This window comes from Echeneis naucrates, chromosome 17, assembly GCF_900963305.1.
Source record: "Echeneis naucrates chromosome 17, fEcheNa1.1, whole genome shotgun sequence".
Classification (NCBI taxonomy): Eukaryota; Metazoa; Chordata; class Actinopteri; order Carangiformes; family Echeneidae; genus Echeneis; species Echeneis naucrates.
In genome coordinates, this window is record NC_042527.1 from 16,416,607 (window position 1) to 16,431,219 (window position 14,613).

The window sequence follows — 14,613 nt, forward strand, 5'->3', positions numbered from 1 at the left end:
AATTAAGGATGGGATTGATCTCTGCAACACTTACTGTAGCACACTTACTGTAGCTTTGATTCTGACAACTGGAGAGGAGGAAACTTTCATGCCACAGGAAAAACCACTTTCTTGTAAGCATCAGATGTCTATTATTATTTCACAGGGCATCTTATTAGTTTTTACTATGTATAATAACTTGTATTCGCTGTAATAACATTGCTTTTTAATTTTTTGCCACTGAAAGACACAATGTGATCAAATCTTTTTTCATTTTGTTCTTAAAATCTACAATTTCAAAAGGCGGCCCTGCTCATAAAGAATTAGGTGCATATTTGAATTAAATATATTTTATGAATACAAGTCTGTACAGTGTGCAGCCACTCGAATTAAAAGTCGATCTCTCTGTCTTTTCTCCCTTACATTGTCTATAATGAAGGGATTAGCGAAAAAGTACGAGCCATTATCTTTCACACAATAGATTTTTTGAAAGAAAGTTTTGTCAAGGCTTCATTAGCAATGACCTCCCTCTGTGGTCTGAATTTAGGACACATTTGGAGCAATTACTTGACCAGAAAACAACTGTCAGTCATTCTTAAAGGGGAAGGATGTCCAATTAATAAACCTCTTAAACCCCGGTTTTACTACCATTCCCCTGCTTTGGTGTCCTGTGTGGTTAAGGAGAGTTTTGTGAGGAGAGAACACCATTATAAGTGCTTGCTGCTCATGACAGGTCCTTTACTAACTTATGTGCAGGGGATTTCAAGGACTTAACTGGGAGTAACAAGTGCGCACACTAGATGTTATTACTGTCATTTGTTTACTTACAGACTACAGAGACAGCATGTGCATGGCATAATCTGTGGTAGGAACCTGAAGGTAAGATTACTTCCTGCATTCTTCATGCATTGTGTTTATTTTGACAGTCATAACAGGGGTGTTTCCATAATGTTCATCTGTATTCTGCTAAAATATGAAAATATTGTAGCTTGTGTGTATCTTGAATTTTGATGCCTTTAAATCTTGGATTTCTGTAGAATACAAAACAAAAACTGCATACCTATGGTACTGTATATACATGCTGAGGTTTAAAATGTACAAGGGTAAACTGATCTAATAGATGATTTATTACTAAATTACTTTTTGATTACTATGAACTAAACATTTACATTTATCTAAATGATGTCAAAGGGCACAAACTTTTTACTGACTTGCTTCTGCATTCTTCCTACATTTTTTTCTTTATCTGATAGCTGCTTGTCATCCATGTCTCCACTGTGTAACTGTTCATTGTGATTATCAGTTGTAACAGAAATTGTGTGACAATAGCATTCCTTTGTGAAGTCTCTTGTGGTAGAAAAAGATGAAAGTAATAGAAGGTACCATACATGGAGTATTTTATATATATTTTTAAAAAGCAAATTTTGAGATCCCACCTATATATATTTAATTTCTGCTTCAATACTTACAAAAGAAGTCAAACCTACTCATAACCTATAAAATGACTCTATAAATGGAAGTGTACAACTCCGCTGTATAGATGCTGACTTGTGCTTTTTTTCACCTCTCTTGTAGATGAGGATGTGAGCTTGTTCTACTTTTGTGGAAACATCTCATTGAACCTCACAGAAGTTATCCTTTGAGGATACATTCCTCTTCTTCACATAAAGCTGCACCATTGCATGTGTAGCAGAAAAAGACCTCTGTACAACAGTTTGCCCCTTTTCACTTGGTAGCAGTTGGATTTTTTCAGACAAGGAAGAGAGAAAGAGGATCGGATGCATTTATCAATGGATACCCTTGGAATTGTGGACGATAGTTGCCTGGAAAACTATGATATGGCAAAGGGTGCTGGTTCAAACAGTGGAGGCAGGGTCCACAGTATTGATGTCATACTGGGGTTCACTAAAGACCAGGACCCTTTACTCCATTCAGTTAGAGATGACAGCCAAAAAGCCAATGAAGAAAATCCACAACACCCTGATAAACAGGCTCCAGACCCATATGGGCACCTTCCAGAACTGGCCGACAGCTCCCAGCACTCGTCCTACCATGGTAAGTCTTAAATAAAATAAAATGAAAAAAAAAGAAGAAGCTACCATCAGGCCAAAGACTCTGACACATTTCATCACAATCATAATGAGTTCAGGGGGCTTTGGCTTTAACCAAGTAAACAAATAAAATCAGAGTTACACATGCCAAGTTTGTCACATTTTTTACGCATTACTGCCACAAAGACTTACGAAGTCTGATGATTTACTTTGTCCAAATGGTTATATAAAAAAGAAAACACTTACATTTGTACACCTTGCTCAAGATGATTAAACACATAGTCACTGGATGCTTGCATTTGCAGGTTCATGCCATAATACTTATATGCACCGCAGTAAAAGAAAGATGAATTCATAACAATCATATTCCGGTTTCAAAATCCAACATAATATACATAAAGCTTGCACTACAAAAGAAAAAAAAAAGCTGTGTGTGTAAGCTGTAATGTTCCTGGCATGAATAAAAGTTGGATTCCATTCAAGTGCTAATATTGTTACTTAATTATACACCAGAGTGGAAGTTAACTGAAAATGTAATGTAATTAGTTAAACCTATGCTTTTCTTGCTGTGTTGATTGGAAGAAAGCTCTATTTAGGCCATCTTATGTTTCATATTTTTCAACTTTGGGTTGTTGAGAGTGTAAAAATACTCAAAGAATTACGGCAGTGCTTGCCCATGCTACTGACTGACAACGACTGACTCAGTGCTGAGTCTTGGCTTAAAAAAAAAAAATGCAAGTGGCTGATGCCTTCGGCGAATCTGTTAAATTTCGGTGTAATACGTGAAGTTGTCCAATTTCAATTGCATTTGTTTTTCAATTACTAATAACTTAATATTATTAAATCATGTTGTAGATATGACCCTTTATCAGGAACTCATTCATCTGCTCAAGATATCTAATGAAATATTGTGATAATCTTGGAAATAATTCAAAACTCAATCTGAGACTTCTCTGTCTGACGAAAGAGGAGGAAAACATCAGCAGTTTGTTGTAATTTTTTCTTGTTTTAGAAGTTTTTCATTTTTGGATTCTATTGTAAAATATCTCATCTGACCACAGAACCTAATCTAAACACATGCTGAGGACTTCACTACAACCAGCAATAAGTCACAGAGTATTTTCTTTTTCCCTAAAGATTGATTATTTACTTAATATCACATACTTTTGTCTTAAGAAGCTTTGAGGCCTCTCAGAAATGGTTCACTTGCTCTACATCAGTTTCTCAGAAGACCAAATCTGGACTATCTCTGCATGCTGCCTGTGCAGAAGCCAACCAAAGTCCCTAGTTAGATTAGAAGAGGCAGGCACTTGGAGATTTAACTGGTAGCATCTGTTACTATGGGATTACTGCAAGGGAAGAATTCAGTGAAAGAAGTGATGCCATTTGGGGTTCACAAATGCTCAACTGCACAGAGGGTCATTAATCTGTTTTATAACGAGGAGAAGATTTCACTTTTTGACCAGACCACATTAAATAAAATAATCAATCACACATAGACAAAATACTTTCTTTTGCTGATATATTTGGTTTAAAAATAGATAACGCAGTATAAAGTAGGTATAGTGTTGTGACACAATTTTTCTCCCCTTGATGTCAATGCCAATATCCAAACTTGTTTGTTAGCCAAGTTCAAAACTGAATGGATATTACTGCTACAGCTCTATAACTTACTACTACCAGTATATGATATGATAGCTGCAAGTTGTCCGCCATTTGTTCATGACATGAACAAATATACTAATGGCAAATAAGCTTATTGATATACATTTAATTTCTCTTTGAAATCAATTCCTTTTTGATGCCCTAAAGCAGCAGCAGTTGTACAAAAATGAAAACTAACAATATGTATGCTCTCCTTCATTAAAGAATCTGACATTTACTCTGGTGATAAGTGTGATGGAGATATGAGTGATTTACAAAAGGAAGAGGATGTTGCTGAGGGGTCTCCGGATGACATGAAACAGGAGCACACTAAAAAGAAGCATAGAAGAAATCGCACAACCTTCACCACCTATCAGCTTCATGAATTGGAGCGAGCCTTTGAGAAATCCCACTACCCAGACGTCTACAGTAGAGAAGAGTTGGCAATGAAGGTCAACTTACCTGAGGTCCGAGTTCAGGTAAAGACTCAAAAATATCTAGCCCTCTAACACAATACTAAATCATCAGATCATTTATTTTATTTTTCCCTCTACTACAATATCAACTACAAATTTCAATATGAATATTTTCAACTACTACAACCCCTGACAGGATCAGAATATAAACAGCAGATAGTCTCTTAGACATTATGTATTCATCGATTCTTCCGTCATAGTATTGTTTCATCTCATCACATCTCTCCAGGTGTGGTTCCAGAACCGAAGGGCTAAGTGGCGACGTCAAGAAAAGATCGACACTAACACCATGAAACTACAGGATTCCCCCATGTTATCCTTCAGTCGCCCCCCAGTGCCTCTCAACGCCAGTCCTGTGGCCAACCCAATGCCCTTAGATCCCTGGCTGACCTCGCCTATCTCCAGTGCCACATCTATGCATACCATCCCTGGATTCATGGGCTCGCCACAGGGCTTGCAGCCTGCCTATCCAAGCCACAGCTTCCTCAACACCCCTCCTGCCATGGTTCAGGGTATGCAACCCATGGGCCCACCTCCCTACCAGTGCCCTCCCAGCTTCAATGATAAATACCCAATGGAAGACGACAGGAGTTCCAGTATTGCAGCCCTTAGGATGAAGGCCAAAGAGCATATTCAGTCAATGGATAAGACCTGGCAGCATATGTGATCTAGTAAGGTACTGAAAACATTCTTGAGCTGCTCCTTTGAAAGTTTACAAACTGCTTTTCCACTGTTTAATGTACAAATGGAGAGGACAAATGACACTAAGGAGTTTGGAGTCTGCTTCTTTTTTCACTGATGCAAATAAGCAACTCTTAATGAATGTGATTTTGTATTTCCACTTAAATGATTCACTTTGAAAGAACCCTATTTCAGCCCCAAGGATAAAGGATCAGATTTCTGTGGGTCATTTATTTTTGGTTTGACTTACTTAGGAATAGACTTTTGTTTGAGTGAGAGAAAAACTTAAGTCTTTGAATTATTACTTGGTGACAAATTTCAACCCATTTATACAATTTTCTGTCTTAATCTAAGGCTGTTCTAAACTTTTTTGTGGAAATTTACTCAAAAGAATACTAAAAAAAAAAAAAAAAAAAAGAAAAACAACAAAAAAACCTATTGACCCTAACTTTGTCTACAGGAACCTGGATGTTCCCCTGATGTGATTTATATGAGGTTTACTATAATGACCACTGCACGGCGCTTTGAGGATGTTTGTTGGTATCTAGTCTTTAGAACTAGATGGTTTTAGCATAAAATTAGTTATTTTTCATGAATGCCTGTTTGGAGTTTCTCTTTGCTCATTTTTATGGACAGCATGTAAATTCTTTATTTCTGTTTTTTTTTTTTTTTTTAAGTTGCAAAAGCGTGTAAAAATGTGTATTTCAAAACTATTTACCCATCTCGATTTCACTTGTGTATAAAGGATGTACAAGTGTTTTTTATTTAATTAATTCAAACAGCCTTTGTGAGAGCATGGAGTCATGGAGGGGGAGGTTAACAGAAGTCACAGAGTGTAATCTGGCTTCAATGCTAATTTAAACAGACAAACTTACCTCTTAACACCTAATTACTGCTTTTAAAGTGATTAACCTTGGATTCTCAGCCATAGACAAAATGCGCTTAGATGGCCGCGAAAACCCTTTTTCAAGACCTCGTTAAGTCATGTCAAATGTGCCCATTTATATAATTTCCAATTTACAGGTACAGCATTTCATGTGCTGTTTTACTTCATCAACATGCTAATTGGTAAAGAATGCTTCTGATTGCATTGATTGGAAAAGATAAATAAATAAAAAAATTAAATCATTCAACTCAGTTGGTTTTAGAATGAGAAAGTTAATGAGTGCTGGTAACCATCTTACGTCTTGGAAAGAAAACAGGTTTATGTAACTGTTGGACCAAAATGGAAAGGAGATGACGTTGCACTGGTGATGAGAAATGAGTTCATGGTGGTACTGGGTGTTTCATTTTATAGTGCATTTGTTGTGCGGGCATTTGATTTATGCAAAAGGGTTTTGTGTTGAAAAGTAAAATGAGCTAATTTAGGTTTTTCTGTGGCTCTTGAAATAAAGCAAATGAAGGGAAGAACTTGCAAAGCACCTTACCAATCCTTTCATTATTTTTTGTCAAAAATATAATAAGAAACAATAATTTAATTGTCATTAAATTACATTTATCAATACCTAACTCGATCAATAAAAAGTACCATTGTCAGTAGTAATCTAAAAGTAATACTGGGTAAGCAGGAAAGACTTGGCACACACATGCCACTGAAAGTCCACCGTGGACACCTTAAATAAGCATAGAATTATCACCAACTCTGCTCCAAATGTACGTCAACCATCTCCATGTTTTGGCCTTTAGAAATGACAGCATCCATACTGTTAGTTGTACAGGTTTTGTTTGTTTTATGATCATCCCTGTTGACAGCAGGAGATGAAATGGCCAAAGAAATAAAAAGGAACATGTCTTTTTACTAGAGGAAACATTTATATGTGTATTTGAATGTTTATAATTATTTTACATTGGTTTTCAATATTATTATATACCATTTATTTTAGGTTTTGAATTGTAACATTGTTTCATGTGAAAAGCACAAAATAAAGTAACAGCAGAAGTAGTCTGTGGATTTTTTATTTATTTTTTTTTCCCCTGTATTCACAACCATTAGTGAGCCACCAACATGACTTAGTGCCGTTAATGAGTGCTGGCATACAATAGACCATGTAAGCTGTGACAGAGCAAGCTGGTCTGACGGAGGCCTGTTGTGTTTGACCAGGACTGTGGAGCTTTGCCAGGCCGTTAGGCAGATGAAGCTCCACTCCATCAGGCCCAACCAGGGGTGTCAGGAGGCCCCGCCTGCTAGGCCGAAGAGGCCGAAGAGGCCACAAAGGCGCAATCTCTAATGGCCCTCCAGTAGCCCAGCAGTTTAACTGGTCCTTTTTATTTGTGAATTTATTTTGAATAATGATCTATTTTTGCATCTTCTGTTAACATAAAAAAAGTATATAAAAGTCTTCATAATAATATGTGGGCCAATTAGGAAACCAAATGACGCAATGAGGGGATTTATTTGTATAACTTGATAAATATTACAATAATAATTTTTTTTTAGGGAAGCAGTTGATAAAGATTCATAGCAGTTATATGCTTCAGCAACTAGGCATAATCAATCAGTGGAAACACGTAGATACAAAATGCATGACAATGCTATCTTTCCCCTCTCATCACACCTGTCATGAAGACTTAATGTGGCAACATCAAGAAATAACAGAGATAAATCCAGAAGGAGAAATTAATTACACACATTATGATGTTATTTTGCTTGGTCAAGCATGACCTTCACTGGGTCCCAGGCTCTAGTTAACAGGCTGACGAGCGGGACGTGGTCCATGGTGGAAATAATAAGGGAAAGGAGCGGAATTAATTGGGTTTGATTAAGAACAGCTTTCAAAGGGACACAATTTTTCCCCCTCTTGACATAATTGCAAATCATTCAGAGGATGGGGGAAAGTTGATGGCTGGCGCCAGCAGCTTGTCTTTGACCTGGTGTATGAGAAAAAGTCTGTCCCTTAAAGAGTTCTCTCTTCCTTGCCTTACACAGGTGCAAGTTTTGTAAAGTTTGTTAAAGACTAAACATGAGAGAAGACTACAGTACATCTTAAACTGCATATTCACTTTCGCTAGATGTCATAGTAGCATGCCAGCATCTCAGATGAAAACAAATACTCAAAGCAAAAAGTCCTGATTAGGCCTTTCGGTACTTACTCTTAGATTAACTATGCTGTACTGGGTGATGTCTTTTGCTTGCTGATTTAATCTCTACTCTCATCCTGTATACAAATAAGAGTCAGCATCAGCAGCTCATTCATTTTACAAAAAGCAGCAAGATCACATTGGAGACTACTACCTTTACCCTAACCAAGTGGCACTGGCTTCAAAGGATGGCAACACAACATGTTTGTGGTAAACTGTACAGCTAATCGCAGCAAATCGATATTTTTATACTCCTAATTATATTTATTAGGCTAAATCTGGGACCTGAGTCCAAATTTCACACATTTAATGTGAGCTGGTATGACAATAAAAGTTCCTTGAATCCTTGTGTGTGTGTGTGTGTGTGTGTGTGTGTGTGTGTGTGTGTGTGTGTGTGTGTGTGTGTGTACAAAACAGGGTTAATGGGTTGCTGCAGGATAATGGGATCTTTAGATTTATTTTTGCATCTCATGACAAACACCCACCAGTGGAACTGTTTGCTTCTCTCTAGAAGCTCAGTGAACCAAAAACCCAGTATGGATGACTCTCAGAGATTTTCTAGTTTTGGCACACGCACATCAAAAAACATTGTCATGGGCAGGGTCAAGATCCTCACTTATGTGTTCAAAAAATACCAAAATGGCATTTTAATCATTATTGCATTTAGGTGTCAACAATGGAGGCACATAATATAATAAACAAAAATGGCTGAAAATGGGAAACAGATGAGCAGACAGTTCAATGACAAGAAAAAAGTCTGAGGCCCTCTGGTGGGGGAGTACAGTATGGCAAGAGACAGCGATAGAGTGGGGTTAAAGCAGACGTCATGAGAAAATAAAGTTTTAAACCCATAAATTAATAAGTACAGGCCCTCCCATTGACTGGCGACCTGTCCAGGGTTTACCTCACCCTCGGCTAATGTGAGCTGGAATAGGCTCCAGCACCCCCCGCAAAAGGATAAACAGTAGAAGATGACTGATTAATGAAGTTAAGTGCAATGGTCACCTATGTCAGATCTACATTTCCAAATGATTTATGCCATGATTAAGACTGATTTTACCTTGAGTGGAAGCAGTTCTTTGTCAGTGCCAAAAAGCTGCAGCAGTTCTACCATTTCCTCATTCTTTTTGTCCTCTTGGGAACTGCTGGAGTCTTTTGATGGTGCACACTCATGCTTAAATGGAAAGAAACAAAAACTGAAAAAAAGAGAATCAACAATTATTATCATTACTATTATTGTTGTCATACAGAACCAGCATAGTAGCAGATAAAAACAGACATCTGCATCTTTGTTTATGTATTTACAGATTTCAATTCAAATAGAAACTAGAACTTTCTCTTCAGTTTTGTTTTCTTTTTTGCTTCTACCCACGACAGAATAGCACAGCCTAGTTCTGGATTAGAGAGACAGGGTGTAACCTCTCTGAAATAAAAGCAGGCAACGGTTATTAATCTTAATCATCATGCGGGTGCATTGTTTAAGCTGTTTTCTCTAATGATCTGTGAAAAAGCATGCTACAGTAAATTGACAGTGGTGCCCAAAGCACCCAGACATGCTTACAGTCACAGATTCACCGTGAACGCTTAGCCTCTTTTTATCATCCACCTGGAGGAAAGTTAAAGACACTAATGAACCTCAAACCTCCGCGTGTCTTTTGACTCTGGGAGGAAGTCAGCAAACGCCTTCCAGCAACAGATAAGAAAATATATGCAAAAATAACAAAAGCACAAGGAAGAAAAGTTTTTTTTTTTTTTTTAAGTTGGTTGCTTGTATTATATATGCCTACCAGCACTTGCCGATAGTGAAGCATGCCACTGTGACATTACAAATGTAATTTAATGTCAGCAACTAGACAGTTGAACTGATGCTAAACCGGTTTTGTTCCATGCTAACTCACAGCTGGATAAATAAGAGTGTAACATAAGCAATGTGAAGGATTTCCCCGGTACTTCGGCTATATTACCATTAGCAAACACACCTTCCACTGAACTTAACCACCACAATCTGGAAAACGTTTGAGAAAATTTAAATCCAGAACAAACTAAGAATCAACTTTTACCCCAAAGCCACGTCCTCCATAACAGGCACAATCCGCAGCTGTTATTTCTCTTTTTAAATCTGCATTGCTGCTGCTGTTGACTTATCACAGATTGCTTATGCTTGTTTTTGTTGTGTGCCCTTCCCACTGTATATTATTTTCTTATAAACACACCTCGGCCTCTGCTCTTGAAAAGTTTAAGGTTGAGAGTCGCAACCGTTTGAATTTACAATTTTAAATCCGGTTGCTACTGTTTGACTTCATTCGTGTCATTTTTCTCATTCCAACGATTCGGTTTTGTTTAGAGTATTTCCTTCAGCCGTTAACCAAACAATTGCGTAAACTTGTGCGGGCTGGAGTGAACTTACTGGAGGAATGTGAGCCGTTTACAGGAACAGCAGTAATGGCTGCCGGTCTCACTTTGGGCCATTTCGCTTTCCGTAGTTGCACGTTGCCTCCCTCTGCCGGCCTGTTGCCATAACGACACTGCCGATCCTGGATCAGCCGCCGGATGAGACATGGGTCTCGTGGTCCACTGCGATTGGTCAAACCGCGGAATGTTGCCGACCAATCACAGGCAGACATCTGTTCGCTGGAGCGACTCTAAAATATCGCCCTCTCTTCCTCCTTCGGCAGGTAGTCAGACATCAGACAGGGCAGCACCGGCGGCGAAAGTCAGGCTAAAGTCAGGCTAAAGACAGGCAAAAAAATGCAAGCCTTGGGTGTAGTTGCGGTGATATTGGCAGTATACTGCGTTAATGCAAAGGTTTACTTTCGGGAGGAGTTCCTGGACGGTGGTAAGTCTGACTTTTGCAACAGTGGCTAATTCGTTGCATGTTAGCTTGACTGTTATCCATCAATCTTTCAGAAATATCGTGGAGTGTTTTGCTAGAAGGCCCTTTTACTCTTTGAAAAACGCGATTATTATTCGTTGACAATGAAAAATGCCAAATTTTTCAAGTTGGTAACTTTATTTTAGTTGTAGGTAAAATAAATAAATAAATAAATAAAAATCAGCAAGGCCGCAATGGTACTTAACGCTATATCACACTGTCAAAGTTAACAATCCTGGCCGAAGTTGCACGGCAAAACTGACAAACCAAACAAATGAAACCGGTTTTACAGAGTAACTTCAATTGATGGACTGCGGGAAACAACCCCATATAAGCGAAAGAGAAGACTCTTCAGGTGGTAATCCCCAACAAAATAACTTTTTATTCCTGCTCAGATGAATGGAGAAGTCGCTGGGTGAACTCCAAACACAAGTCCGACTATGGAGAGTGGAAACTGACGGCTGGCGACTTTTACGGAGATGCTGAGAAAGACAAAGGTAAGAGTTAAATACTACATATCATTAAACAATTATTTGTTTACACCGGAAATAGGTTTCCATTGACATGTCACTAGATTTTGGCGTCATAACATCGCTTATAATTGTATAAAAAAAGGTAACATGTTTCTCTTGCTAAAGGTTAGTGTGTGTGCCCACCCCTCCCCAACCCCTCCAGGTCTTCAGACAAGCCAGGATGCCCGTTTTTATGCTACCTCTGCCCGTTTTGAGCCTTTCAGCAATGAGGGCAAGTCTTTGGTCATTCAGTTTACAGTCAAGCATGAGCAAAAGATCGACTGCGGTGGTGGCTATGTGAAGGTCTTCCCTGCTGATTTGGATCAGGCTGCAATGCATGGAGAATCCTCATATTACATCATGTTTGGTAAGAGATGTTCACAGCACTGCACAAGTCAGTGATTATAACAATGGGATTTGGATAAAGTGGTAATTAATGTATCTTACCCAGGTCCTGACATCTGTGGCTACAGCACCAAGAAGGTCCATGTCATCTTCAATTACAAGGGCAAGAATCACCTCATCAAGAAAGAGATTAAGTGCAAGGTAATTCTACCTACTTAAATGTGAAAAAACAGATTTACTGTATATTATAAATAGGTACCATTGACTTAATTCAAACACTTTCTTCTAGGATGATGAGCTGACCCACCTGTACACACTCATCCTGAATCCAGATCAGACTTATGAGGTGAAGATTGATAATGAAAAGGTAGAATCTGGCAGTCTGGAGGATGACTGGGACTTCCTCCCTCCCAAGAAAATTAAGGACCCTGAAGCCAAGAAGCCAGAGGACTGGGATGACCGTGCCAAAATTGACGATCCTGATGATACCAAGCCAGAGGTAAATGATCCTGCAGATATGACTTGGGAACGTAGTTCTACTTTGCATTTGCAAATTGTGCTGCTACACCCATGGAAATTACTGATATGAGGAGGAGGAATAGTTATTTATGTTCACAGCAGTCCAGATCTTTAAAGAACTATAAAATGTATTCACAGTTTTGTCATTCAAGTTAATTTAAGGATTATTTGTTTGCATTTTTAGGACTGGGACAAACCCGAAAACATTCCAGACCCTGATGCCAAAAAGCCTGAAGACTGGGATGAGGATATGGATGGAGAGTGGGAACCACCCATGATTCCCAACCCTGAATACAAGGTAAATTAAAAGTAGGATTCTCATGTTTAGAGTGTCTGAGGACAATCACTGCTAATGTCTTTGCAACACGATTAATGGCGTTTCTATTACAGGGAGAATGGAAACCTAAACAGATCGACAACCCCAATTACAAAGGGGCATGGGTGCATCCTGAGATTGACAATCCTGAATACGGTGCTGATTCCAACATCTACAAATTTGACAGCATTGGTGTTTTAGGTCTTGATCTTTGGCAGGTGAGAGAGCGATATCGTCATTGGGGAGGGGGGGAAATGTTACTGATGCAATGAAATGGAGTATAACACTTGTTGCTGTTTTTTCCCAGGTGAAATCTGGAACCATCTTTGACAACTTCCTCATCACAGATGATGTGAAGGAAGCAGAAGACATTGCCAAGGAGACATGGGGTGTGACAAAGGTATGCTAATGTCAGGACCCTCTTTAAGGCACATTTTTGTATAGGCCAACATGAAACCATTGTTAAGAAATGTGGTTTGTGAATATATGTTCACTTTCCTTAGGAACCAGAGAAGAAAATGAAGCAAGAACAAGATGACCTGAAAAGAAAAGAGGAGGAGGAGAAAAACAAAGAACAAGACACTGAGGGTGATGATGATGACGATGAAGAAGATGGGAATGAAGAGGAGGAGGAAGATGAGGAGGAGGAATCAAAGGACGACGTAGAGGAGGCACTTTCAGAAATGGAAAAAGATGAGCTTTAAGGAGCCATTAGAAACTGTCCTGTATTTCCCAGGGGTATTGTGGCTGCTGTGCATCCTTTCCCTGAGATCTGGACACAACTCAACTTGGTTGGGAGGGGTTAAATGTAGTGAAGTGGGGCATGTGGGTGTTATTGGACTTAGTTTTGCTTTAATTCTGGTCTTGATGTTACCCTTTTGCCCCTGAACAGCTCAATTGATTGTAAGGTTTTCCACAGTCCATTCCTCATTTTGTAATAGAACAAGGCGGCACTGACAACCACTGGTTTCTTTATTTGATTGATCCACACATCTAATTTATGTGCTTATTCCCTTACACACATGTTCCTTCATTAGAATATTTTGACAGCTGACCATAACCTGTGATTAAAAAGTGGTAATGATTACAAAAAACTGAGCTCAGCAAGACTCCAATGTCACTCTAGTCAATCAAAATGCACATAAAACGCAAACTACAAGAATTACAGCAAATCAAAAAATAAACAGTAACCTCAAATTAAATGTAACTTATTTTGGTTATGTCTTTAGCACTGACTTTATTTTACTTTCCATGCCCTGGAAGATCTAAGTGCATAATGAACCGGTGTTCAAGGTAATGTGGTGGGATCTGCATTTTATCCTGAAAGTCTGGGCGAACAGACAGGGAGCCTCTGATGTGACTTTTGACATCACGAAAGGTCACATTTCTTTTTATTGGACAGAATGTTATTGATACCAAAGTTTTTATTAAAAGACTATACCTTACTGTCTGGTCATACTTTACTGTATATGCACATATCCGAAGTTCATGGTTTATATGCAGGTTGTCACCAATGAGCCATGAGTAAATATTTAGAAATCTGCCGTCAGCTCAGATTCCATGTCTTCAGATGATGACGGTACACAATTACAGGCATTTCATGTGCAGTCACACTAGTTGAGATCTGGAACGCTAATGTGTGCGTGCGATAAATGGTCCGGTTGCATCACTTCCCCGTACTTTTGTTCCGCCTCTCGCTCCATGAATGGCCTCCATAACGGTTCATCAAAAGAAGAAATTAATAAATAAAAATAATAATCATTACACTTTCATTTCCCATGGAGGTCTGGTAAGACAGCCGGATCCCTTCGATTAAAATTAGATTGAGATTTTCTTCAATTCCTTGTTTTCTAATAGTTTAATACTGCCAAACTCAGGTCAGCAGAAAAGGTATCAAAATTAAATACAGCCAGAACAAGACAGGTCTTCCTATATTTATTAAAAAAAATACTTTATACTATCCAACATTGGTATATTTATACACGAAATTGTGATAGATCGCTTTACAATGAATTGCCGGCTTGCTGGAAAAAGTATAATTGCTTTGGACTTCATGAACACAATATCAGTCTATAATATAAAAAGAAACTGATAAAGCAGCGATATCCAAAAGCTTGCAAGCGCAAACAACTGCGCGGTT

The 14,613-nt window shown here is 38.5% G+C and overlaps 2 protein-coding genes across 3 annotated transcripts; both read left to right on the top strand.

Annotated features, from left to right (window-relative positions):
* The first annotated feature begins 1,757 nt into the window (after positions 1 to 1,757).
* On the top strand, positions 1,758 to 4,817 carry LOC115058117 (retinal homeobox protein Rx2-like). The gene is made up of 3 exons (XM_029525427.1): positions 1,758 to 2,034; positions 3,900 to 4,153; positions 4,380 to 4,817. The coding sequence occupies exons 1-3, from the start codon at positions 1,758 to 1,760 to the stop codon at positions 4,815 to 4,817; spliced, it is 969 nt and encodes a 322-aa protein (XP_029381287.1).
* A 5,747-nt stretch (positions 4,818 to 10,564) lies between these two features.
* Positions 10,565 to 13,918, top strand: calr3b (calreticulin 3b). 2 transcript variants are annotated; one of them, XM_029524198.1, is made up of 10 exons: positions 10,565 to 10,745; positions 11,177 to 11,278; positions 11,457 to 11,660; positions 11,745 to 11,839; positions 11,928 to 12,137; positions 12,342 to 12,455; positions 12,548 to 12,691; positions 12,781 to 12,873; positions 12,977 to 13,144; positions 13,230 to 13,918. In XM_029524198.1, exons 1-10 carry the CDS (start codon positions 10,658 to 10,660, stop codon positions 13,359 to 13,361), a joined length of 1,350 nt encoding a protein of 449 aa, XP_029380058.1. In that variant the 5' UTR covers positions 10,565 to 10,657; the 3' UTR covers positions 13,362 to 13,918. The 2 variants fall into 2 exon arrangements, with proteins under 2 accessions (XP_029380058.1, XP_029380059.1); XM_029524199.1 differs by having other exon boundaries at positions 12,977 to 13,367.
* The last annotated feature ends 695 nt before the right edge of the window (positions 13,919 to 14,613 follow it).

Coding starts and splice junctions, on each gene's coding strand:
- LOC115058117 (XM_029525427.1), top strand. CDS start 1,758: ATGCATTTATCAATGGATACCCTTGGAATTGTGGACGATAGTTGCCTG. Junction 2,035..3,899: donor CCAGCACTCGTCCTACCATG/GTAAGTCTTAAA, acceptor CCTTCATTAAAG/AATCTGACATTTACTCTGGT. Junction 4,154..4,379: donor TACCTGAGGTCCGAGTTCAG/GTAAAGACTCAA, acceptor ACATCTCTCCAG/GTGTGGTTCCAGAACCGAAG.
- calr3b (XM_029524198.1), top strand. CDS start 10,658: ATGCAAGCCTTGGGTGTAGTTGCGGTGATATTGGCAGTATACTGCGTT. Junction 11,840..11,927: donor AGAAAGAGATTAAGTGCAAG/GTAATTCTACCT, acceptor ACTTTCTTCTAG/GATGATGAGCTGACCCACCT. Junction 12,456..12,547: donor TTCCCAACCCTGAATACAAG/GTAAATTAAAAG, acceptor TTTCTATTACAG/GGAGAATGGAAACCTAAACA.